General features: G+C 52.0%; 1 protein-coding gene across 1 annotated transcript in view; it reads left to right on the top strand.

Annotated features, from left to right (window-relative positions):
• The first annotated feature begins 263 nt into the window (after positions 1–263).
• RASGEF1A (RasGEF domain family member 1A) overlaps positions 264–25,462 on the top strand; it is a 38,078-nt gene continuing 12,879 nt past the window's right edge. The window contains exon 1 of the mRNA XM_024115754.1: positions 264–408. Within this exon, the coding sequence (XP_023971522.1) occupies positions 391–408 (18 nt within the window). The 5' untranslated portion in view covers positions 264–390. The remainder of the gene's footprint in view (positions 409–25,462) is intronic.

The raw sequence follows: 25,462 nt of genomic DNA, 5'->3' as shown, positions 1-25,462 counted from the left end.
ACCCTGCCCATGCCGCGCCGCTCCCGGCGCCCCAACCCCTGCACCTTCGCCACCGCCCTCCAAGCAGCGCCCCGCCCCTCGGGTCCTTTCCCCGCCCCCTGCGCCCCGCCCCCCTTGAACTCCACGATGCCCCGGCCCCACCCCTGGCCCTGCCTCGAGGTCCCTCGGCCCCACCCCGTCCCTCGCTACCCCTGGACCCCTTACCTCCGCCCCATCCAGAACCCTAGCGTTCCCGGCCCTGGCCCGGCCCCGCCTGCCGGGAGGAGGAGGGCGTGGGGTAGTCCGCGGGCGGGGCGGAGGGTTGGAGCTGCCGTGGCGCGCGGGGAGAGAAGCGGTCGCGCGCGGGACGCCCGGGGCGCCGGGAGACAGCGCTGGGAGCAGGCAGCCAGGATGTTTCTGGAGTCCCAGGTAGGGCTGCAGCGCGTGGCAGGTGCGGGGCGGCGGGTCGCGGAGGCGGTGACGTGGACGAGCTCGCAGGGCAACCCCTTGGTTGCAGTCGGACTGCAGGGTCAGGGGTTCCTGCGCCGCCGAGCTCGGGAAGCGGTCCTGACCTCCGGAAAAGGAGTGTGGCCATCCCGAGAACATCTTTGGCCAGGCCCGGAGGAAGCCTGCCCTTGGGAACCACTCTCTCTGTGGGTCCCCACTGGGGCACCAGCTCTCAGGTGGGCTGCACCCAGGGCTCAGGACGGATGGGCAGCCCAGGCTGCCACTGCCTTTCCTGGCATGGCCTGCGGACGCCGGTGATAGTCTATGGCCGCGCGGCACCTGCACACCTGGTAGGGACCCCTGTGGGGTGGACAGGGCCGGAGAAGCAGGAGACAGCAGCCCCAGTGACAGGGTCGGCAGGAGGGTGGCTGCCCTGAGACTGGCACAGGCAGGCTTATAAGCGCCAAGACGACAGTGGATCCTTTTCTGGACTTGAACACAGAACCACCTGTTTGCCCTGGAGGAGGTGAGGGGAGAGGAGGTCTGTGATGAGGTGGGCACGTGGGAGGTGTGTATGTGTGATGTGTGGGCGAGAGTGAGAGTATGTGAAAATGTGGGCATGTTTATATATGGGGTGTGTGTGTGAGAGAGAGGGAGAGGCAGGGCGGGCAGGACTGTGCTTGTGTGGGCCCACAGACACCTGTGTATTTAAGGAGAGTGAGGCCCAGCCTGGGGCTTCCAGGGGTGTGGACCCCAAGGTGAGGGGCAGCTTCCTTTCTACAGGAAGGGAGGCTGAGAACCTGGCCTGGAATGAATCCCGAGCATGAGGCGGTGTTGCATTTCCATGGCTCAAACCCTTCCTTTGAGGCAATCAGGCAATGTGATTCAGGTGCCGCTGTTCTAAGCCCTCAACCTGGAGCTGACCGGCGTAGACCCGAGACCTCAGGCTCAGTGCAGGTGGGGCACAGAAGGGGGCCACAGCTGGGCTGACTGGGCCTGGCTGTGCCCAAGAAGCAGGACTCATTTATTCCTTCGTTCTTTCACTTATTCAGTGCGCATTTATTGAGCACCTGCTGTGTGCAGGCACCATGGATTCAGCAGGGAACCAGAGACACCACAGTCCCTATCCTCATGGCTCACCTTTTAGCAAGACAGACAGGGAAAAGAAAAGCACAATCAATAAATGGAATATAGAATGTTACATGGTGATAAGTGCTAAAGAGAAAAAGTAAAGCAGGAAAGAGGAATAGAACATATCAAGGGTGCATATCAAGGGCAGGGTAGTTTAGGTTATCAGCAGTAACCAAACAACCCCCAAAGCCAGGAGGTTATAACAACACGTTGTAATTTTCACTTATCGGCGAGTTCTTCATGGTTTGGCGGGGCCCTGCTCCAAGCCTTCCTCACTCAAGGACCTGGGCTGACAGGTCCCATGGCAGAGGGGGAGAGAGGTCCTTGCACTAACCTTTCAGTGCCCCAGTTCAGAGTGCCACACGTCACTTCTACTCACTGCTCTTGAGCCAGCTGGGTCCCAGGGCCCCACTCAATCTCACTAGGACCAGGAATGACAGTTCTGCTCAGCCTGGCGAGCAGGGGTCCAACACGTTTGGTGCCCAGCACACTGACCACCAGTGTGGGGCAGTCAGGGGAGGCCTCAGCCTGAGGACCTGCTGGAGGAGAGGGAGGGAGATAAGTGGCAGTGCAGGAAGAGGTCAGGCAAGGCTTCGAAGAGGACCAGACTGGAGGCCGATGTCAAGAGCAGAGCTGGTGAGCGTAAGCAGGTGGTCTGGCCAGCGCAGGGGCCAGGGGCTCAGTCCAGGGAGGTAGCAGCGGAGGAGGAGAGAAGGGCCGATTTACTCTGAAGGTAAAGCAGGTGGCCTTGCTGATGGTGGAGCTGTGGTGTAGAGATGGAGAGGAGACAGCCGACTCCAGGAAGGAGAGGCGGGAAAGGATGCAGGTGGAGCAGGGGGGGTTGGGGAGGAGGTGGGACAGGTTGACACCCCGGGGCGATGTCACCTGGCACTGGCTGGGCGTATGGAGTTAGGGGAGGGTCTGGCCTGGGGTGCTAATTTGGAACCCCAGCTTGCTCCATCCTGCAAGCCCTTGCTGCCTCCTGGCCACGCCGCCTACACCTGTACCTGCTGGCTCAGGACAGCCTGGTCCAGGCACCACGCCCTCATCTTGCTGGGCCTGCCTGCTGCTGGGGTTGGAGGAGCTTCGTGTGAGCTCCACCGGGGGAGGCAAGGTGAGGTGGGGGGCCACAGCATCTTGTGTCGACCTGGCTGCCGTCCCGTCCGAGGTTCAGGAGCACTGGGGGCAGTACCACCTGTAGGTCACGTACCCACCAAGCACAGGGACCACAGTGGTGCAGGGTCTTTGTGGGCTAGGCCATCTGAGAGAGTTGCTTGGGGGTGGGGAGTCACACACTGGCTTTGGGATGGGTAGGGTTTGACTTGAGAGAAGGAGCTGAGGTACCTGTGGAAGCTGCCTGCACCCTCCACAGCACTGGGCTCCTTGGCCCTCACCCTCTGGGGAGCTGCTGTTGAGTGACCAGAAGAGGGTTGGTCTGTCAGGACTGTGGTGTCACAGTCCTGACAAACAGTCCTGATAAAAACAGGTCAGCCAGGAGACCTGTTTTATCTCCCTGCTCTTCGTTCTCCTAACCCACTGGAAACCCCCTGGTCATCCTTGGAAGCCCACCTCAAAATCACCTCCTCCAGGATGCCCTCCTTGACTTCTCCCTACAGAGACAGTCCTTCCACCCTTGTGCCCCCTCAACACCCAGCCAGCACAGACGTCTAATCCCGAGTCTCTCATACTGTACTGCGGTGTTACTTCTACCCCTACTGGCACACATTGAGCTCCATGGGTTCTTCCATTTCCAAGCGTGCAGCACAGATCAGTAGGACCTCAGGGATGTTTGTTGACTGAATAAGTGAGGGAAGGAAGAAACAGACACGACGGCTGGAATGGCCCACGGAGACTGCCTAGTTCTGCTTCCATGTGTTACACGTGGGGAAGCTGAGGCCCACAGGTGCTGCGGCTTGCCTGAGTTCAGCCAGGGTGTCAGGGGTCACAGCTGGCCCCCTGCCCAGGATGTCCACTATGCCAGGTTCTGGGCTGGCTGGAGCCCTGTGGGTTCCAGGACAAGGGGAGCCCAGAGGCAGACAGATTGGAGGGCCCTGGGTGATCGGTCAGGTGGGAGCATGTGGACAGTGGCCCCAGGGTCTCCAGAGGAAAGCAGCCAGGGACCTCCACCATGGTTCTTCGCTTCTCACCCCCTGGAGCCCTGCAGCCCCCAAGAGCTCTGACCCTGTGGCCTCATGGTCGCCGGCCAGCCTGTGGGGTTTCTCTGGCAAACCCACTGCCCTGTGTCTCAGCCTCCAGTGGAAGAACCCCACCCTCACTGTCCCGTTCACACCGGCCTGCCTGGCTGGGGCCAAGCCCACGGCATTTCCCAAAGGTCAGTGTGGCTGCCGCACGAGCCGCCCCCTGCCTGTGGCGAGTGTGAGTCAGAGGACTTGGAGCCAGCTCTCGCGTCTCCTTTAACCCTCACGAGGTTGCTGTTCCAGTGACACAGAGGAAGCTGAGGCTCTGAGGTGTAAGGCAGCACCATGAGCAGAGCAGGAAGAGCCGACATTCATTCTGGGGCTGGCTGACCCCAGAGCCTGGACACCCTGCGTGCACCAGGGCTCCGTGCAACATCATTAGAAGAGGGGTGGCAGGCCCCTAGAGTTGCCCAGCTCAGAGGGCAGAATGCTGCGGTGTCAGGGGTGGGTGGCCAGTAAGGGGGCTGTGGGCCGGGTGGTTGACCTGGGTGGCAGAGCACGCCCACTGGAAGCAACACGTCCCTGCCCAGAGGCTGGGAGACCCCAGGGCACGCACGCACACACACACAGAGGCACTGGCTCACACACACCCTCCTCCCTTCTGCCGCTGGGGTGAAAGCACGCACTCCACGGGGAATGAGTCGGGATGTCTTTGGGGATGGGAATACCTGTCTCCAGGCAAGGTTGATAGGTAAGACAGCGATCTTTAAAAAATGTATGTTAGGTAATTGGTAATTAAACTCTCAGTATTTTGAACAGATTTTTCAGTTGGGCTCCCTGGAAAACCCAGGAATGAATTTAATTCATTTCTAATGTATCTTGTTAACATTTTCTTATCTTAGTGTGTTTTCTGAAAGGTACAAAGCAACTTTATTTTTTAATTTATTTTTTAACATCTTTATTGTAGTATAATTGCTTTACAAGGGTGTGTTAGTTTCTGCTTTATAATAAATTGAATCAGCTATACATATACATATATCCCTATATCTCTAGCAGTTGTCCTTGGCTTGATCTTCATTTTAATGAGGAGGCCTCTAATGTTTTACTGTTAAGTCTGAAATTGGCCCTAAATTTCAAATACATAATCTTCATCATGAAGTACATTTCATTCCTACATTAATTGCCGAGAGTGTATACCAAGAATGGATATCATGTGAGGCTTTCCTGTATATAGCAGAATCATCAAATTCCTTTCCTCCTTGGACCTATTAATGTGTTGACTTATTAGCTTTTCTGAGCTAAATCATCCTGTTTCTGGAATAAATCCCACTGGGTCAGGCTCGATTGTGCTTTGAAATGCTGCTGGGTTCATTCTGTCGATATGTTGCTTGGGGTATTTTTCATCTATATTCATAGGTAAGAATTTATACCTACTTTTCTATTAGGGGAGATATTTGTCACATTTATAAATCATGGTTATGTTAGCTTCATAAAATGAATAGGAAAGGTTTTCAATATGAATTGTGTAGTTGAAATAGTTTAAATATCATATAAAATTATCTTACTCTTCAAGGGTTGAAATAATTCATTTTGGAAACTGGCTCAGCCGGGGCTTGCTTTTATTTTTCTCTGAGGTTTAGTTGGTTGTCAGCTTACTTAATTTGTACTACGGTTATTGGTCTTCTTGCGTTCTAAACATTTTTAGTCTATTTCGGTTATTCATATTTTTTAGGTAATATTCTAGTTCAAAATGCTTTCAGACCTTTTAGCAGAGATTTACATCATCTATTCTTTTAAAGTTTCTTCTCCACATCTGTGGTTAGAGTCTCTTTTTCATTCCTCTGTTTTTGCATTTCTCCCTCTCTTCATTCCTTTCCTCCCTCCCAGTCTCTATCCTTCCCTCCCTCTTTCCCTCTCTGCCAGCTTCCTTCCTTTCTTCCATCCTTTTATTGATTAGAATTGCCAGAGGTTTATCTTTTTAATTTGTGTTTCCAAAAGAAAATCAGCTCTTGAATGTAATCAGCAAGTTCTACTGTCTTTCTTTCTTTAAATCCACTAATTTATCTTTTAGTAATTCCTTCCTCTAGTTTGCTTTGCTGTATGTCTGTTTTGTTTAGAAGCTCTTTTTAGCTTTTTAAATCAAGTGCTTAGTTTGTTTTCATTTCCTCCTGTTTATTTAAAATATATTGAAGTCCATGAATTTTTCTCTGAGTACAGCTTTGGCCATGTCGAATTTCATGAGGAGATTTCTTATAAGGGTTATTTTTCTGATGTGTCTGTAATTGGAGTTTTGATTGCTACTTGAACACAAACATGATTTAGGGAAGTTTTTTGATCAAGTGGGTGAAGTTTTTTGGTTCATCGTTTGTTTATTAATATCCAGCTGCGTTTATTAATATCCAGCCACATCATTCTGTCACCTGTACATTTCTGTTTGGGTACTGCATCAGGGTTTCATTGGTGATATGATGTATGAACAATGTGGATGAGTACTCTCGGATAGAAGAATATGCCATGCTGTCTTCAGGCCATGGGATTTCATGCATTTTTCTCTTTATGTTTCCATTCCTACGTCTCGAGAGAATGCCCTGCGATATTTTCATTCCTTTCTACCACTCGTCTCTTTGGGTCTGAGCCACGTGTCAGGAATTGTAGAAAGTTCTAGTTGTCATCCTGCGTGTCTCTGGTCCACGAAGAGGAGGAGCTCCCTGCTCTGTGCTTGGGCACTGGCCCCATTTCCTGGGCACAGCGGGGCAGGCGTGTTCTTGGCAGTTTGCCTTTCACTTTCAACTCCTGGCAGAAAGAACCAGCCTGCAGGCAGGAGCCGTGGGCTGTTCCTGGCTCTGCCCTGCCAGACAGTGTGGCCTCAGGCTGTCCTTCACCTCCTGGGCTGCACCTCATGTGGACAATGGTCAATAATGCCTTGGAGGGCACTGTGGGAATGTGTAGGACAGCCCAGTAGGTCGAAACTCCCTGTGAGTGTCACTCATTGGCAGTGAGGCTGCTGAGCTGTTTCAGGGAGGGTTTGGATCGGGCTGTCCAGCAAGGGGTCCCGTGCGGGCACATGCACAGCTGGCCCTTGGACCCTGCCCTGCTCCCCACAATGCTGCGCTCACTGGCCTCACCTTGCACACTGCAAGCAGGTGGCTCCTTCTGGGCCAGGCCTTGCCCATCTTATCTCGCGGGGACCCTGGCCGGCTCCACCTGCCTTCGCCTCGCACCTGCCCTTCCTTCTCCTGAGCCTGCGCTCATGGTCCTGGGTTTCCTCTCAGATCGTGGTGGTTACACACACCAGGATTCAAATCCCAGCTCCCCTACTTTGGAGCTGTAAGGCCTAAGGCTGATGACTTAAACCCTTGGGGCTTTGTTCCTTGTCTGGAAAATGGGGTGACAGCTGCCTTGCCAGCAGTGTGTGCAGGGCGGTGTGCAGGGAAGTGCAATGCCCTGGGGAGGGATGCGGGCAGCTGTGCTGCTGGTATTCCTGGGGGCTGGGCTAGACACCTGGTTACCAGCCCCCAGGGCCAGGGGACATAGGGCATATGGCAGGAAAGCCGCTTGTGTGCAGAGACTGTGCACAGGGAGCGGGAGACGTTTCTGCTGGAGGGTCACGACGCATGTCCTGGTCCTGTTTCTGAGAGGCTGCGGCCGCTGGACAGGCCGTGACTGTCCAGGCCCAGCAGGGGGCTGGGTGCCTGCTGCCCTCCACCCGCAGGTTAGCGTACAGAAGTCTCCAGCTCCTGCAGTGCGGCGGGATCCCAGGGCTGCCACTCTGGGTGTCTGCCAGGAGGATGACAATTCAAGCGAAGGAAATTGATATTTATTTGTTTTTAAACACAAAGGAAAATTCGTTGCTCAGCCTAATTAGATGTCATTTAAAAATAAAAGGGCTATATGTCCTTTTTTCTGTACCCTGACACCCCCCCGACGCAGCCTGGCGGGTGGAGTAGAGGCTGCTACTCACTCCTGGAAAGCCTTGAGCGTGGCTCGGATCCCGCCCCCCTCCCTCCCTAGGGGCCCAGCCTCGCTGCCTCCGAAGGACCCTGAGCTCTGACGCAGTCCCCTGTTATCCTGCTCGTTCACAGCCACGCCCTGCCGCTCCTTGGGGTCCTGCCTGGCTCCCGTGGCCGGAGCAGGGGAAGCCTGGGTCAGATGCTCCCTCCTGGAACCTGGGGTTCTGGTGGGTGGGAGCTCTGGCTGCCCCAGATTCTGCTTAGCACACTTATGAGCAGCAGCCTTAAGTGGATGCCCCATACAGGAAGGGGATCCCAGAGGTGCAGTTCCAGTTGAGGTGGGGGTCTGCGCCCTGCCTTCCAGCCCGCCCTCCTCCGTGGCACCTTGCTGGAAGCCCCAGAAATGACAGCAGTGCCTCCCAAGGTTATGTCAGTTTCCACATGGAGTCTGAGAGTCACCCGCCCGCGTGCAGGAGCGCAGGGTGACCCCTGTGGAATCTGAGGCCAGGGGGGGTGGGGGGGAAGGGGAGGCCCCGGGCACCCTCCCGCTGCCCTGCGGGCCCTGAGTGGGAGGCCGGCTTGCCGGCAGCCCGCCCTGTGGGGAGAGGGCAGGGATTCTCTGAAATCCTACCTGCTCCTCCTCCGGCCTCTCAAGGCTCAATAATGGGATGGTTATTGGTGGACAATGACATTTTGTCCCTTGAGCAGCCACCAGGAGAAGCTGACTGGACAGAAAGGCAGAACAGAAGGAGGAGAAAACCCCAACGTGGCAGAATCTGTATTTAGGAGTGTGAAGAGGAGATGGCAAGATTCCTTTAGTCAATTCAAATAGGATTTGGTAATAGGAAGGAATTCAGAAGGAAAGAAATGAATCATGCATCTGTAACAGAGCTTTAATTGTCAGCATCTCTTGGAGGCCGGGCCTTTGTGGAGAAGGCACCAAAGTGCTGCGTGGCTCTGGCTCCCATGCCGGCCACCTCCTGGCTGGAGTCCGGCCTGCAGCCCTCCACCAGGGCCCGGGCCTGCCCTGGCCGGCCCCGAGGGTACACGAAGGTAAATGTGGCTCTTCCTCCCGGCATTTGCGAGTACGGTTTCTTGAAGCTTGGTTTATGTGCAAAACGTCACCCCTCGCCCTCCTGCCCCCGAGGCCCGTCAGGATGCAGGGTGCTCCCGCGGCCCCGCCTGCAAGGATGGGGCTGGCTGTGCCCTCCAGAGGACTTCCCTGCTGGCAAGGCCACAGGAGTACAGGGGTGAGGACTAAAGAGGGCATGTCACCCCTACCACTCCCCAGCCCGGGCAGAGCAGCCACCTCTAAGGCAGAGCCATTTCTTCTATTTAAAAAAATTTTTTAGAAAACTTTTGGCCACGCTGCAAGGCTTGCGGGATCTTAGTTCCCCAGCCAGGGATCGAACCTGCGCCCTCGGCAGTGAAAGCAGAGTCCTAACCACCGGACTGCCAGGGAAGTCCCCAGAGCCAGTTCTGAGCTCCGCCTGCCAGGACAGGGCGGTGCAGCCGGGCCAGTGGATCTGTATGCCTGGACAGAGGAGGCAGCTTCTCCCCACTTGCTTCCTGGCCGCACCAGGGCCCCGTGGCTGCCCAGGCTGTGGAGAGGGGAGAGGGCCTCCGAGGCGGGATCAGGAGAGGGGCAGCACCAGCTGCCATAACTGTGTCTAGGAAGGCGGTGGGTAACCTGGAGGACAGGTATCCCAAGTGCCTGTCGTTGTCCTGCTGTTCTGACTCCACCGAAACCAGCAGGTACTAAGCATGTCTGGAGCATGGTGGCCTCAGGCCGTGTTCACCGCTGCCTGTGAAGTTGCTGCCGTAGGTGCCATTCTAAAGAGAGGGCTCTGGCTCCCAGCTCATGGGGTGGCCGGGCCTCCCCCTAGCCCGTGTGGAGCCAGATCTTCAGCATGTGGTCCCAGCAGATAGGACCAGGGCTTCTGGAGCTTAAGAGACACACATTTCAGCTCAAAGTTAGGAAGCTCTGAAAGCTGGGGTGTGGGGAGGGGAAGAAGAGCCCCCAGGAGGGACCTTTCTGCCTTAGGAGTGTCTGAGTTCAGGCTGGCAGCTGCTCTCCTGACCCTCTTCTCCTCTTCTTCTTCCAGAGCACTGCTCTCCTTCTAACCCATAATATCACATCCTTATCTGTGTGGTCATCCCGCATGACAGCCACAGCCTGCTCTGGGGGTCTCAGTGGGGACAGAGACCCTGTTTCCTTCATTGGTAGATCTCCAGTGTGTAGTCAGGTCCTTGGTGCCATTTGTGAATGAATGAATGAATGATTGGTTAGTCTGTCAGTCAAAGAGTAAGGGCTCTGTGGAACACCCCACCTCCTACCCCACCCCAGTGCAAATGACATCGGAGAACCAGACAGTTAGCCCTAGAAGGGTGGTTGGGTCCACTGTGCAGACGGGGCAGGAGGCCTGGCCTCAGCTGCCCAAGGTCCCCAGCCGAGCTGGGTTCCAGTGTTGCTGACCCTGGTTCAAGAAGCCAGCATGGATCTCTCCCTAACTGTGGCCTCTGAGTGCTGATGGGGCTCCTGCCCAGCTCCCATCAGCTCTGGATTTTTCTGGAACTGGGATGAAACCAGAGACAGCCCCCTGAATGCACTCATTCTGAAATCTCGGCCAAAGGCTGCCCTCCTGGTTAAGTGGCCTACCAGGGTATGGGCCAGGGCTGGCACCCAGCTCCCCCCAGGAGCACTTTCTCTCTCTCTCCTCCAGCCAACAGAGGGGAGACTGGCAAGATGTGTAATTTTCAGTTGCTAATTGTGATGCCCTGCAGCTTGCTGAGCTAAAAATAGTCTCCATTTTGTTGAGTAGGTTAAAAAATAGAAGTCCATGTGCTGCCTCCAAAAGAAGCACCACTTGCAAAGCGTGGCAGAGGCAGGGGGCTGACTCGTGCCCCTCTTCCACCTCCCAGCAGACCCCTGGGGGCTCATGCAAGATGGGCCCTCAGGGCCATTTTTGTCCCAGTTTTCCAGGGAGCTGGGATGCTTAACTTGGCATCCATGGATGAGCTTCTGGGAGCCCGTCAATCCCTGAAATCATATGCAGAATGCCGTGGGAATGTGCACTTATCCATGTGCCCAGGGCGAGGGCCTCAGCCTTCATCTGATGCTCAGAAGGTTATACCCCGGCCAGGCACAATGATGAGGAGAAATGACAGTCCCCGGAAGGAGCAGGGCAGTGGGGCAGGCAGGCCTGGACAGACCTACTCACCACTGCCTGCCTAAGCAACCTAGTGCAAGTCGTGTGCAATTGACATCCTCATCTAAGAAATGGGCATCTCCACACCACCCCCCCTGGGTTGGAGGGATTGCGTTGAGATGAGATATGTAAAGCCCAGCACGTGGCTGGGCTCCCAACTCCTGATGATAAACATTGAAAGTACCAAAGGTTAGTCAAAGAAAGCTTCTCCCTGCTTCTCCATTTCTTAGAAATTTCTGGAGTTGCAGACTCCAGGATTGGAAGAGGTCCTGAATTCTGACTGTGCCCTGGGAACCTGCCCCAGACAGCTCCTCCCCTTCAGAGTTGAGTGGGGGCCTGACACTGCTCCTGTCCAGCTGTGCAGCAGGCTGTCCCCCCCCTGGGCTGCTGTCCCCATTCTCAGCTGGGGCAGAGCTGCCTGTGTCTGAGGCTGCCCCGGGGGGGGCGCAGTGAATGCTCGTTGAGCACTGCCTCCCCTTTCCCAGGATGTGCCCCGAGGGCACAGGTGGTTTTGGGAGCAGGTAGCTGGGCATCAGAGGCCAGGAGGCCTGCGGACCCCGGAGAGCCCATGGGTGGGGTCCCTCCCAAGGGGCTCCTGAAGGATGAGGTCCCTGCCCCACCTGTAGCCCCAAGTCCCTTCCTGCCGTCCCCTCCCAGTCCGCCTTCCTGCCCAGAGCTGGGGCATTGAACCGGAGGCCCCCGGGCCCTGCTCCTGGGCAGGGACCCTCCCCCTCAAGGGCCAGGAGGCAAGAGATGAGGCAGGAGCAGCCCCCGGGCATGGGAACACCTCCAGGAAGCTGTGCAGCGCTGCCCCGGACAGTTGTGAGCACGGACAACCCTGCACCTGGATGCTGCAGTAATTGGATGTTTGTCTAGAGTCAGTGTCACGTGCATTCCTTACCCAAGTATGTTTAAGTAAATTGTTTGTGACAGCGTCAGCTGTGGGAACCTTTTACGAGACCATTGGGCAGTGTCAGGCCTCCCCAGGCCTTGTTGGGCCTCTCAATACAGGAAGCAGGAAAAGCACCTGGGAAGGGCCTGTACCCAGGCCTGGATGAGTGTGTGAGTGGAGGACATGAGGATACATGACGGTGTAGCTATGGATGCATCATGGATGCACACGGTGGGCTCTGGCTGTCGTAGTGAGGCCAGCAGCCCTGGCTCAGCACCATCTGGGCCACTGTCACAGCTGCGGCTCCCAGGGGTCCAGGGGGCTCCTGTGTGATGGGAGTGGAGTGCAGGGTCTCTGAAGGCCGTCTTGGGCACAGCTGGAGTTTGTGAAGGACTGTGCCCCAGGTCACAAAAGCCGTACACACATGCCTGTGTGTGTGGCCGCCCCTCCCGGCGGGTGTCCGGCTTTTGCTCGCGCGTGGCCAAGAACAGATACCCTCCTCCCGATTTTGCTGCCTGCAGGCTCCGCTTCGCTAGGGCCACATTAGAAAGCACTGCAGCAGTGAGCGGCACCCAGATCTCTAGCCAAAGTCTCTTGAAGAGGGACTTCCCTGGCGGTCCAGTGGTTAAGACTCCACGCTTCCACTGCAGGGGGTGCGGGTTCGATCCCTGATGGGAAACTAAGATCCCACAAGCTGTGTGGCATGGCCGAGTCTCTTGAAGAGGCTGCAGAAGGGAATTACATTCCTAATCTTCTGTGGCAAGTTGCTAAAAACCCTCTTTTCCCATCTTTGCCGGCGTCTCTCACAGCAGTGGGGCTGCCTAAGATCTCCTCTTACTTCCCCACTGTGCTTCCCTCTCCTGGGCCCTCAGTCCAGCAGCTTCCATGTCCTTGATGCTTTGGAGCAGTGTGTTCCTTAGAAGGTGTGCACATGTGTCTGTGTGTCTGTGTGCGCTGTGTGTGCAGGGCAGCTGCACGTACTCAGAAGCTAAAGGTTTTCACCGAGTGCCTCAACGGAGCCTCCAGCCTGAGTTGTGTGGACGCAGAGCTCTGCCGGGCTGTACCCGCAGGAAGGAGTCCCATGTTCATGCAGGCCTTGGCCGGGCTGAGCAGAACCCAGAGGACGCTGTTTACTTTCTGAACTACGACACGCCAGGTGTGTGAGCACTTGTTCTGGGCTGAAGCCACCCTCCTTGCCTTCTCCCCTCCTGTATCCCCACACCCAGGCCGGGAAGTCTGGGGACCAGTGTCTTGTCTGACAAACAGCTGGGGCTCACACGGATGGCGTAACTTGCCCCAAACCAACAGCTGGAGAGGGCCTGGGCCCGGGACTGGGTGTGTGGGCTCCTAAGCTCTGGCCCTCTGAGCACTTGGGAGCCTTCATCTGTGCCTCATCTCGACATGGGAGGGGCTGTGGAAGCAAGAATGGTTGCCCTTCTCTGAGCCCAGCCTCCCTAGAGATTGAGGCAAAGCTAATGTGCCACCACTTTACGGGGGAGCTGGCCCCAGGAAAGCAGGAGGGAGGGAGGGAGGGCGAGCAAAGAGATAGTGGGGATGTGAAGCTTTTGTGCCTCGTTGATCCGAGTTTGCCCCAGGATGTTACCGACCTCCCTCCCCACCACCCCGCACGCCTGGGTTGTACGCACGCGCACGGGCTGGGGTGGAGCCACAGGGTCTCGTACCTGAGCAGAACCCACAGCCTGCGCAGGAGGTCAGTGGCTTGCGGGTGGCTGTGAGGCCCTAGGTCAGAGGCCGTGGGTCAGAAATGGCGGCAGCCCGTGCTGGGCCACTAGGGTGCCATCGAGGCAAGGCACAGAGGCCGGTGGCACAGAACAGCACTGCTCGCGCTCCCAGGGGCATGTTTTCTCGTCAAACCCTCATCGAAACCCTGCGAGGGAGGAGGGGCAGGAACCTCTACGCCCACTTTACAGCTGAGGAAATGGAGGCTCAGAGCAGCTCAGAGGCTTCCCCATCGTCGTCGAGACAGTGTCTCCTGACTCCAGCCTGGACTCTGTCACCAGGTCCCAGACCTGAAACCACAGGAAAGGACTCGGCAGGTGTGCACGTGAGGGTCACGGGCGAGGGTGCAGACAGGGAGCGCTGAAGGAATGGAGTTTCAGGAGGCCGGGGGCTGGGCTGGACCGTGGTGTAGGGGTAGCTGCAGCCGTGTCATGCTCAGGGCAGCAGCAGGAGTTAGTTGGATGGAGCACCTCGGCCGAGGCTGGGGGTGCCGGGACAGCCTGTGTCAGGCAGAGTGGTGGCGGGAACCCCGGGAGGGGCGGCAAGAGGGAGAGGGCAACAGTGCAGCCACAAGAAACTCGTACGCCTCCTTGCTTCGCCCACCTGGCCCGCCTGACCCACGGCCAACCCGCTGGACACCGCTGGTGGCAGCTCATCCAGACAGGCAGCAAAGGGTCCTTCAGGCTCAGCCTTTGCCCGGCCAGTCTTCCCTGCCCACCCCCTGACCGCCACCGTGCCACTCTGCCTGTGCAGGGGCAGTGGCTGTAGCCTTCTCGCCTGGCACCCCAGCACCCTTTGAGGCTTGGCCATGGGGACCCTGTGCCCAGATGCAGGGAGGACCCTTTTCCTCCATGGTGACCCCAGAGAGCCAAGTAGACCCAGGGAAGAGACGGGCAAGCGCTGACACTGAATTCAGAGCCAGCTCTCTCCCGAGCTGGCAGGAGCGCCCCCTTCCCCCCTGCACCTGGGCTGCCCTCAGCGCCCACCAGGGCCTGCGTGTGAGGTGGGAAAGGTGGGAAACTCGCAGGGCCTGGCTTCCAGGAGCCGGTGAATCACTTTCACCTGCCTGGCTGTGAGTCGACTGCATCGATAATTGGAAGGTGCTGGCCTTCCTCCTGTCGGAACAGAGGAGCAGCTGCAAGGAATCAGAGGAGGCAGGCTGGGTGCAAGTCCGCCCCCCACTGCCCCCAAAGGGCTGCTGCCTTGTCCAGGCCAGCTGACTTGGGGCAGAGGTGCGGGTCCTTGGGGGCTCCATCCTCGGGCTCACCCCAGCCCCATCTTCCCCCTCCCTCGGGCTGGCTTCTGGAGGCTTCCAGAGCTCTCCACCGATGTCTGAGTCTGCAGCCTCGAAGTGGGTCTGGTTGCAGCCGAGGCAGGAGAGAGGCTCCCTGTGCTTTCTGCTCCCATTTTCACCTGGAAAGCCTTGGAGAACGCCAGTGCCCAAGCTGTACCCCCAGGCAGTTAGAATTGTGGCGGTGGGAGCTGGGCACAGTAGATATTAAAACTCCCCAGGTGATTCTGTTGTGCAGCCACAGCCAGAGGCACTGACTTAGGTGAAGCTGCTCTCGTCACCTGGAGGATGAAACTCTCCAAGGTATAAGCATGTCCGGGGAAGGTGCGTGGCGCTGCCGACAAGTTCCTGGTGATGCTGATGCTGCGGCTGCAGCACTGCGTTTGCTTTAGGGCGTCCCCGCAGGGTCTGGCTCCCTAGGAACCTTGGGGGCCTGTGTGTCTGGAATGGCCGGCGTGGGGCTCTGAGCAGGCACACCTGTGGGAGTCAGCACCTCAGTTGGGAGGTGCTACCGTGTCTAGTGTGCAGTGCTTTACCCAAGTGAGCGCATTCATTCCTCCCAGCAAACCTCTGAAGTACTGCTCCCTGTGTCCATTTTACAGATGAGGAAATTATGGCTCCAAGAGGTTGAGGATCCTGATAAAGCCACAAGTGGCTGAGCCAGGGTCAAACTCAGGCCTGCCTGACTGCCTTTGCTTCCATCCTGGCCCTGCTGCAATCTCCGTGATCTTGAACTTTCTTCTGTGTCTTCTTCCAACGTCTCCAAGCCTTCATCGTCATCACCTCCTGAAGGTTTATCGTAAAACTTGTCAATGGCAGCTCTGAAGCCCTCATTGCATCCCCTTCCTCTGATTATCTGCTTTGTGACCTGGGGCAGTTACTTGACCTCTCTGTGCCTTGTCATCTGCAGCATGCAGAGAGTAATGGTTTCTCTCGTGGGGTTATTGTGAGGATTAATGAGATGATTCAGCTCTAGCATTACTGTCACTGCTGGCACGTGAAGTACTTAGTCTTAGCTCCTGTATTTCATTTTTTAAAACAATTTTTATTGGAGTATAGTTGATTTACCATGTTGTGTTAGTTTCAGGTGTACAGCAAAGTGAATCACTTATACATATATCCACTCTTTTTTAGATTGTTTTCCCATATAGGTCATTACAGAGTAGCGATAGAGTTCCCTGTGCCATACAGTAGGTCCTTATTAGTTATCTATTTTATATATAGCAGTCTGTATGTGTCAATCTCAGTCTCCCAGTTTATCCCTCCCCCGTCCCCCACCGATAACCATAAGTTTGTTTTCTACATCTGTGACTCGATTTCTGTTTTGTAAGTAAGTTCATTTGTACCATTTTTTAAGATTCCACATATTAGCAATATATTTGTCTTTCTCTGTCTGACTTCACTCAGTATGCCAATCTCTAGGTCCATCCATGTTGCTGCAAATGGCATTATTTTGTTCTTTTTTATGGCTGAGTAATATTCCATTGTGTATATGTACCACATCTTCTTTATCCACTCCTCTGTTGATGGACATTTAGGTTGCTTCCATGTCTTGGCTCTTGTAAGTAGTGCTGCAGTGAACATTGGGGTACATGTATCTTTTTGAATTATGGTTTTCTCCAGATATATGCCCAGGAGTGGGATTGCTAGATCATAATGGTAGTTCTACATTTAGTTTTTTAAGGAACCTCAATACTGTTCTCCATAGTGGCTGTACCAATTTACATTCCCACTAACAGTGCAGGAGGGTTCCCTTTTCTCCACACCCTATCAAGCATTTATTGTTTGTAGATTTTTTGTTGATGGCCATTCTGACCAGTGAGAAGCGATACTTCATTGTTGTTTTGATTTCTGTTTCTCTAATAATTAGTGATATTGAGCATCTTTTCATGTGCTTTTTGGCCATCTGTATGTCTTCTTTGGAGAAATGTCTATTTAGATCCTCTGCCCATTTTTTGATTGGGTTGTTTGATATTGAGCTGCATGAGCTGTTTGTATACTTTGGAGATTAATCCCTTGTTGGTTGCTTTGTTTGCAGATATTTTCTCCCGCTCTGTGGGTTGTCTTTTCATTTTGTTTATGGTTTCCTTTGCTGTGCAAAAGCTTTTAAGTTTAATTAGGTCCCATTTATTTACTTTTGTTTTTATTTTCATTACTCTAGGAGGTGGATCCAAAAAGATCTTGCTGTGATTTATGTCAGAGTCTTACACGTAGGTGTTTAATCCATTTTGAGTTTGTTTTTGTGTTTTGAGTTAGAGACTGTTATAATTTCATTTGTTTACATGTACTATCCAGTTCTTTTGATTTCTGTTTCTCTAATAATTAGTGATATTGAGCATCTTTTCATGTGCTTTTTGGCCATCTGTATGTCTTCTTTGGAGAAATGTCTATTTAGATCTTCTGCCCATTTTTTGATTGGGTTGTTTGATATTGAGCTGCATGAGCTGTTTGTATACTTTGGAGATTAATCCCTTGTTGGTTGCTTTGTTTGCAGATATTTTCTCCCGCTCTGTGGGTTGTCTTTTCATTTTGTTTATGGTTTCCTTTGCTGTGCAAAAGCTTTTAAGTTTAATTAGGTCCCATTTATTTACTTTTGTTTTTATTTTCATTACTCTAGGAGGTGGATCCAAAAAGATCTTGCTGTGATTTATGTCAGAGTCTTACACGTAGGTGTTTAATCCATTTTGAGTTTGTTTTTGTGTTTTGAGTTAGAGACTGTTATAATTTCATTTGTTTACATGTACTATCCAGTTCTCCCAGCACCACTTACTGAAGAGACTGTCTTTTCTCCATTGTATATTCTTGCCTCCTTTGTCATAGATTAGTTGACCATAGGTGTGTGGGCTTATCTCTGGACTTTCTATCCTGTTCCATTGATCTGTATTTCTGTTTTTGTTTTGATTACTGTAGCTTTGTAGTATAGTTGGAAGTCAGGGAGCCTAATTTGTCCAGCTCCGTTTTTCTTTCTCAGGATTGCTTTGGCTATTTGGGGTCTTTTGTGTTTCCATACAAATTGTGAAATTTTTTGTTCTAATTCTGTGAAAAATGTCATTGGTAATTTGATAGGGATTGCATTGCATCTGTAAATTGTTTTGTGTAGTATAGTCATTTTCACAATATTGATTCTTTAAATCCAAGGACATGGTATATATCTCTCCATCTGTTTGTGTCATCTTTGATTTCTTTCATCAGCGTCTTATAGTTTTCTGAGTACAGGTCTTTTGCCTCCTTAGGTAGGTTTATTCCTAGATAGTCTTTTTGATGTGATGGTAAATGGGATTGTTTCCTTAATATCTCTTTCTGATCTTTCATTGTTAGTGTATAGGAATGCAAGAGATTTCTGTGTATTAATTTTGTATCCTGTAACTTTACCAAATTCATTGATGAGCTCTAGTAGTTTTCTGGTAGAGTCTTTAGGATTTTCTATGTATAGTATCATGTCGTCTGCAAACAGTGACAGTTTTACTTCTTTTCCAATTTGGATTCCTTTTATTTCTTTTTCTTCTCTGATTGCCATGGCTAGAACTTCCAAAACTATGTTGAATAAAAGTGGTGGGAGTGGACATCCTTGTCTTGTTCCTGATCTTAGAGGAGATGCTTTTAGTTTTTCACTGTTGAGAGTGATGTTAGCTGTGGGTTTGTCATATATAGCCTTTATTATGTTGAGGTAGGTTCCCTCTATGCCCACTTTTTGGAGAGCTTTTATGATAAATGGGGGTTGAATTTTGTCAAAAGCTTTTTCTGCTTCTATTGAGATGATCATATGGTTTTTATTCCTTAATTTGTTAATATGGTGTATTACACTGATTGATTTGTGTATATTTAAGAATTCTTGCATCCCTGGGATAAATCCCACTTGATCATAGTGTATGATCCTTTTAATGTGTTGTTGGATTCTGTTTGCTAGTATTTTGTTGAGGATTTTTGCATCTATGTTCATCAGTGATATTGGCCTGTAATTGTCTTTTTTTGTAGTATCTTTGTCTGGTTTTGGTATCAGGGTGATAGTAGCCTCATAGAATGAGCATGGGAGTGTTCCTTCCTCTGCAGTTTTTTGGAAGAGTTTCAGAAGGATAGGTGTTAACTCTTCTGTAAATGTTTGATAGAATTCACCTGTGAAGCCATCTGGTCCTGGGCTTTGATGGAAGCTTTAAAATCACTTTTTCAATTTCATTGCTTTTGATTGGTGTGTTCATATTTTCTATTTCTTCCTGGTTCGGTCTTGGAAGGTTGTACCTTTCTAAAAATTTGTCCATATTTTCTAGGTTGTCCATTTTATTGGTGTAGAGTTGCTCATAGTAGTCTCTTGTGATCCTTTGTATTTCTGTTGTGTCTGTTGTAACTTCTCTTTTTCATTTCTAATTTTATTGATTTGAGCCCTCTCCCTTTTTTTCTTGATGAGTCTGGCTAAAGGTTTATCCATTTGTTTATCTTTTCACAGAACCAGCTTTTAGTTTCATTGATATTTTCTGTTGTTTTCTTCATCTCTTTTTCATTTATTTCTGCTCTGATCTTTATGATTTCTTTCCTTCTACTAACTTTGGGTTTTGTTTGTTCTTCTTTCTCTATTTGCTTTAGGTGTAAGGTTAGGTTGTTTATTTGAGATTTTTCTTATTTCCTGAGGTAAGATTGTATTGCTATAAACTTCCCTCTTAGAACTGCTTTTGGCATGTCCCATAGGTTTTGGATCGTTGTGTTTTTTTTGTCATTTGTCTCTAGGTATTATTTGATTTCTTCTTTGATTTCTTCAGTGATCCATTGGTTGTTCAGTAACGTATTGTTTAGCCTCCATGTGTTTGTTTTTTCCCTGTAATTTATTTCTAATCTCATAGTGTTGTGGTCAGAAAAGATACTTGATATGATTTCAGTTTTCTTAGATTTACCAAGGCTTGATTTGTGGCCCAAGATGTAATCTATCCTGGAGGATGTTCCATGTGCACTTGAGAAGAAAGTTTATTCTGCTGCTTTTGGATGGAATGCCCTATAAATATCAATTAAATCCATCTGGTCTAATATGTCATTTAAGGCTTATATTTCCTTATTATTTTCTGTTTGGATGATCTGTCCATTGGTGTAAGTGGGGTGTGAATGTCCCCAACTATTACTGTGTTACTGTTGATTTCCCCTTTTGTGGCTGTTAGTATTCACCTTATGTATTGAGGTGCTCCTGTGTTGGGTGCATATATATTTACAATTGTTATATCTTCTTGGATTGATCCCTTGATCATTGTGTAGTGTCCTTCCTTGTCTCTTGTAACAGTCTTTATTTTAAAGTCTGTTTTGTCTGATAATGTGTATTTTTACTCCAGCTTTCTTTTGATTTCCAGTTGCATGGAATATCTTTTTCCATCCCCTCACTTTCAGTCTGTATGTGTCCCTAGGTCTCAAGTGGGTCTCTTGTAGACAGCATATATATGGGTCTTGTTTTTGTATCCATTCACCCAGTGTTTTTTGATTGGAGTATTTAATCCATTTACATTTAAGGTGATTATCGATATGTATGTTCCTATTGCCATTTTCTTGCTTTGGATTTGTTTTTGTAGGTCTTTTTTCTTCCCTTCCTCTCTTTTTCTCTTTTCTTGTGATTTGATGACTATCTTTATTGTTGTGTTGCTTTTTCTTTTTTGTGTGTGTATCTGTTATTTTTTGGTTTGCGTTTCCTGCCTAAAGAACTTCCTTTAGCATTTGTTGTAAAGCTGTTTGGTGGCACCGAATTCTCTTAGATTTTGCTTGTCTGTAAAGCTTTTTATTTCTCTGTCGCATCTGAATGAGAGCCCTCCTGGATAGAGTATTCTTGGTTGTAGGTTTTTCCCCTTTCATCACTTTAAGTATATTGTGCCATTCCCTTCTGGCTTGCAGAGTTTCTGCTGAAAAATCAGCTGATAACCTTATGGGGATTCCCTTGTATGTTGTTCGTTGCTTTTCCCTTGTTGCTTTTAATATTTTTTCTTTGTATTTAATTTTTGTCAGTTTGATTAATATGTGTTTCGGCCTCCTCTTTGGTTGTATCCTGGATGGGACTCTCTGCACCTCCTGGGCTTGGGTGACTTCTTTCCTTTCCCAGGTTAGGGAAGTTTTTGGCTATAATCTCTTCAAATTAGAAGAGATTTCTATTTGAAATCTATTTGAAATTTTCTCAGGCCCTTTCTCTTTCTCTTCTTCTTCTGGGATCCATCTAATGCAAATGTTGGCATGTTTAATGTTGTCCCAGAGGTCTCTGAGACTGTTCTCATTTCTTTTTTCTTTTTTAAATGTTCATTTATTTATTTGGCTGCACCAGGTCTTAGTTGTGGCATGTGGGATTTTTTAGTTGTGTCATGTGGGATCTTTAGTTGTGGCATGTGGGATCTTTTTTTAAAAAAATGAATTATTTATTTGGCTGTGTTGGGTCTTTGTTGCTGCACGTGGGCTTTCTCTAGTTCCATCGAGCAGGGGCTACTCTTCATTGCGGTATGTGGGCTTCTCATTGTGGTGGCTTCTCTAGTTGCGGAGCATGGGCTCTAGGCGCATGGGCTTCAGTAGTTGTGGCACACAAGCTCAGTAGTTGTGGCTCATGGGCTCTAGAGCACAGGCTCAGTAGTTGTGGCACACGGGCTTAGTTGCTCTGCAGCATGTGGGGTCTTCCCGGACCAGGGCTCGAACCCATGTCCCCTGCATTGGCAGGTGGATTCTTAACCACTGCGCCACCAGGGAAGTCCAGCATGTGGGGTCTTCAGTTGCGGCATTTGGGATCTTTAGTTGCAGCATGCAGTATCTTTTTTAGTTGCGGCATGTGAGATCTTTAGTTGCAGCATGCGGGCTCTTAGTTGCGGCATGCATGTGAGATCTAGTTCCCTGACCAGGGATTGAACCCAGGCCCCCACATTGGGAGTGTGGAGTCTTAACCACTGGACCACGAGGGAAGTCCCTGACTGTCCTGATTTCTTTTCATTCTTTTTTCTTTTCCATGGCAGTGATTTCCACCACTCTGTCTTCCAATTCACTTATCCGTTCTGCCTCTGTTATTCTACTATTGATTCCTTCTTGTGTATTTTTCACTTCAGTTATTGTGGTGTTTATCTCTCTTTTTTATTGTTGTTCTTTAAATCTTCTTTTTGTTAAACATTTCTTGTATCTTCTCGGTCTGTGCCTCCATTCTTTTTCCAGGGTTTTGGATCATTTTTACTATCATTATTTTGAATTATTTTTCAGGTAGATTGCCTGTCTCCTCTTCATTTAGTTGTCCTTGTGGGTTTTCTATCTTGTTCCTTCATCTGCATCATATTTCTCTGTTGTCTCACTTTGTCTAACTTTCTGTGTTTGCAGTCTCCTTTCCACAGGCTGCAGGATCACAGTTCCTCTTGCTTCTGGTGTCTGCCCCCTGGTGGGTGAGGTTGGTCCAGGGCCTTATGCAGGCTTCCTGGTGGGAGGGACTGGTGCCTGCCCTCTGGTGGGTGGAGCTGGGTCTTGTCCCTCTGGTGGGCAGGGCTGTGCCAAGGGGTGTGTTTTGAGGTGGCTGTGAGCTCAGTAGGACTTTAGGCAGCCTGTCTGCTGATGGGTGGGGCTGTGTTCCTATGTGCTGGTTGTTTGGCCTGAGGCATCCCAGCACTGGATCCTGCAGGCTGTTGGGTGGGGCCGGGTCTTGGTGCCAAAAGGGGAACCTCCGGGAGAGCTCACGCTGATCAGTATTCCTTGGGGAATATTGATCCTTCCCCCCACAAGTGTCCTTGTCCCCCACAGTGATCTACAGCCAACCCCTGCCTCCCCAGGAGACCCTCCAAGATCCCTAGGTAGGTCTAGCTCAGGTTCCTATGGAGGTACTGCTTTGTGCTGGGTCCCAGTATGCGCTCTTCAAGTGTGTTTCCCCCAGCCCTGTGGAGCTCCTGCTCTCAAGCCCCGCTGACCTTCAGGGCTGAGTGCTCTGGGGGTTCTTCCTCCCAATGCCAGACCCTCAGACTGTCTTGGAGGGCTGTTTTTATGTACGCTTGTCCCTATATAGCCTGTGTGATTTTAATATTTTTTAGTGCGAGGGCTGTTTTTAATATGGATGTCTGCCACCTCTCTCCTCAGTGTATGCTGGCAGTTATCCCCTTTATAGGAGGTTTGACTGGTGTTGTGACCAGAGCCTGCACTGGGTATTGAGCGGGGCCTCCCCTTTGGTCTGTGGTTGTCACTGCCATGTCAGGGGCAGCGTCTGCTCCCTGGTTGTTATTGTAGAGGCCCCCAGATCTGTTTCTTAGCCGTGTTTCTGATCTGCGGTGCAAGGTAGGCAGGATTGGAGCGCTCCCACTGGGAGAGAAGCCACTGAGTATTCCTCCTCTGGAGATGTTCACCTGTGAGCCTACTCTGTTGTGTCACCTTTCACCTGTTGTGCGGGCTCACAAATTACACTGTTGTTGGTACTGCTTTCAGCTCCCCCTTAACCGTGGATATGCCGGCAGTTGGCCCTGGTGTCTCTCAGGTATTGTTTTCATCAGGCCACCAGGGTAGATCCACTGAAGTCAGGTCCCAGGACTGCAGTCATCATGCATCTGACCCCTCTGTGTGCGCTATGGGGGCAGCTCAGACTCTGGCCTGGCCCAACCCCTGTGTGTATGTGCCCACAAAGTCCACAGCTGCTAAAACTAGACCTGTCTCAGCAGTGGGAGCACTCATTGTCTGTTCGGATGTTCTGCAGGCTCTGAGTTTACAAAGCCGGTCACAGGGGTATAAATCTGTGCTTCACACAGCCGCGACGAGAGATTTCAGCTCTTCTTCCTTAGTTGCATGGCCCCTGGGGCTCAGCTGTGACTTCAGCCCCACCTCTGCATGTGGGTCACCCACCAGTGTCTGCTCCTGAGGCTGCCCCGGAGCACAGGTGCCCACCCAGGCAGGAGGGGGCAGAGGCTGCGAGTGACCAGGACACATGGTCCTACTCTAGCGGGAGCCCCTCCTAATAGCTACTGTATTTCTGACTTATGATTTTGCTCTTGCTGTGTGTTCCCTCCCAAGACAGGAGCCCAGATTTCCTGGTGCTCTGCTCTTGAGTGGCCCTTCCTTGAGAAAGGGTCCAGTTTGGGGTGATGGACACACAGGTGTGTGGCCAGAAGCCTCAGTCCTTGCTCTTGCTGGGACAGGACAGGAGGACCCCACGTGCAAAAGCAGAAGGGACCACAGAGTGGGGTGGGGTGGCCAGCAGAGATGCCAAGTAGAGGTCTTAATGGGTAGTCCTGCCATCATCCCCATTTGACAGCTGAGGAAATCGAGGTTGGTTAGACTTGTCTAGGAACAAGGAGCTGGCCCGTTGCAGGGCTGGGATTCGAACCCAAAGGGGCTCTAAATTCCTGTCCAGGAAGACGCCCTTGGGGAACCTGTCTCCTCCCACTTGGCATTGAGCCTGGAGACCCTCCGCAAGGTGCTCATGGCCTGGCGGGGGTGGGATCTGCTAGGGACTGGGTGGGAAAGGAAGGGCCTCTGGTGGGGGGGTCCCCAGGATCCACAGGGCTCAGTGTACAGAGGAGCAGGGAGAGATGTGGTCAGAGAGACCTGGCCCCAGGCAGAGTCCCAGGGTAGGGGAGAGGCTGGGTGGTCCTGCACAGCCCCTGGGGGCTCTGCCCATTCCCCGAGGGGGTTTGGGGGCTCTGCCTCAAAGCCCACCCTCACATTATGACCCGCTAGATGGTGGCCATGCTTCTGTCTGCAGACCCAGCCCTGGGGCTGCAGCCTCTTTATTATGCCTTTATAAAAAGAGCTGATTTCAAAACTCAGCTTCTTTGCACTAAAAAACAAAGTTATTTAGAAGATGACAAAATAGATGCGCCATTTAGAAAAGTTACCAAGTAGATGACAAATATGTAGAACGGAAAGCAAAAGTCTCCTCCCTCCTCTGCTCCCTTGCAGTAAAGTCTGTAATGAGTGTGGCCACGGGTGGCCAGATGTTTTCTGTGCCTTTATTTACATGTCATGTATACGTCTGTTTATGTCGTTTAAAAGTGACTGGTGTGGGATCTTGTGCAGCTGGGGAGCCCAGGGCCAGGGTCCTTGGCCCAGCTGCTGTTAGAGGGGTCACTGCCCCAAGCTGAAGGGATGGGCCTCACGTGGCTGCCCCTTCCTTCCCGTGGCCTCCTGGGCAGTGCACGGGCACGGTGTAGGCGGGACGCAGTCTCTGGAGGACCGAGACCCCCCACGGGTGGGGAGCCCCGGGGGAGGAGCAGCGTGATGAGGGACATGCCGCCCACTGGCTGTGCAGGACACGTGGACTGGGGCCCCACCCCCGGGGTAGGTGACTGCACCCTGAGCGCACGCCCCTCCCCTGTCGAGGGGGACAGTGAGTGCCGTCTGAGGCTCCCTAGGGAGCTGTGGGCTGGTGCCCGGTGTAGAGCTCGGCCCCCTGGCTTCCTGCTAGGCTCACCTGTCCCCCCACGGGGGGCTGCAGAGCTGCGGGCTGAGTCCCCAGGCTGGCTCCCCACTGGCTTAGCCCTGGGGCAGGTGTCCCTGCAGGCGGCCTTGCCCTGTGGAGGATCTGGTAGGGGCTCTGTGAGTTAGTGGGGTGTCAGTGTGCTCCCCCCGTAGCACCTTCCGACCAGAGCAGCCTGCTCTCTCCACGGGGGGAGAGGCCAGAGGCTCCGAAAATGCCGTTTCTGATGACCAAGAAGCTTGGGGTCAGGATGTCCAACTGGCCAAGGTTACCACTCTCAGGTCACCTTTTGAACCCAAGAACTGTGTGA

This window comes from Physeter macrocephalus, chromosome 20, assembly GCF_002837175.3.
Source record: "Physeter macrocephalus isolate SW-GA chromosome 20, ASM283717v5, whole genome shotgun sequence".
NCBI lineage: Eukaryota > Metazoa > Chordata > Mammalia > Artiodactyla > Physeteridae > Physeter > Physeter macrocephalus.
Note: the sequence above shows the minus strand (reverse complement) of the source record. Positions and strands in the feature narration are given on the sequence as shown.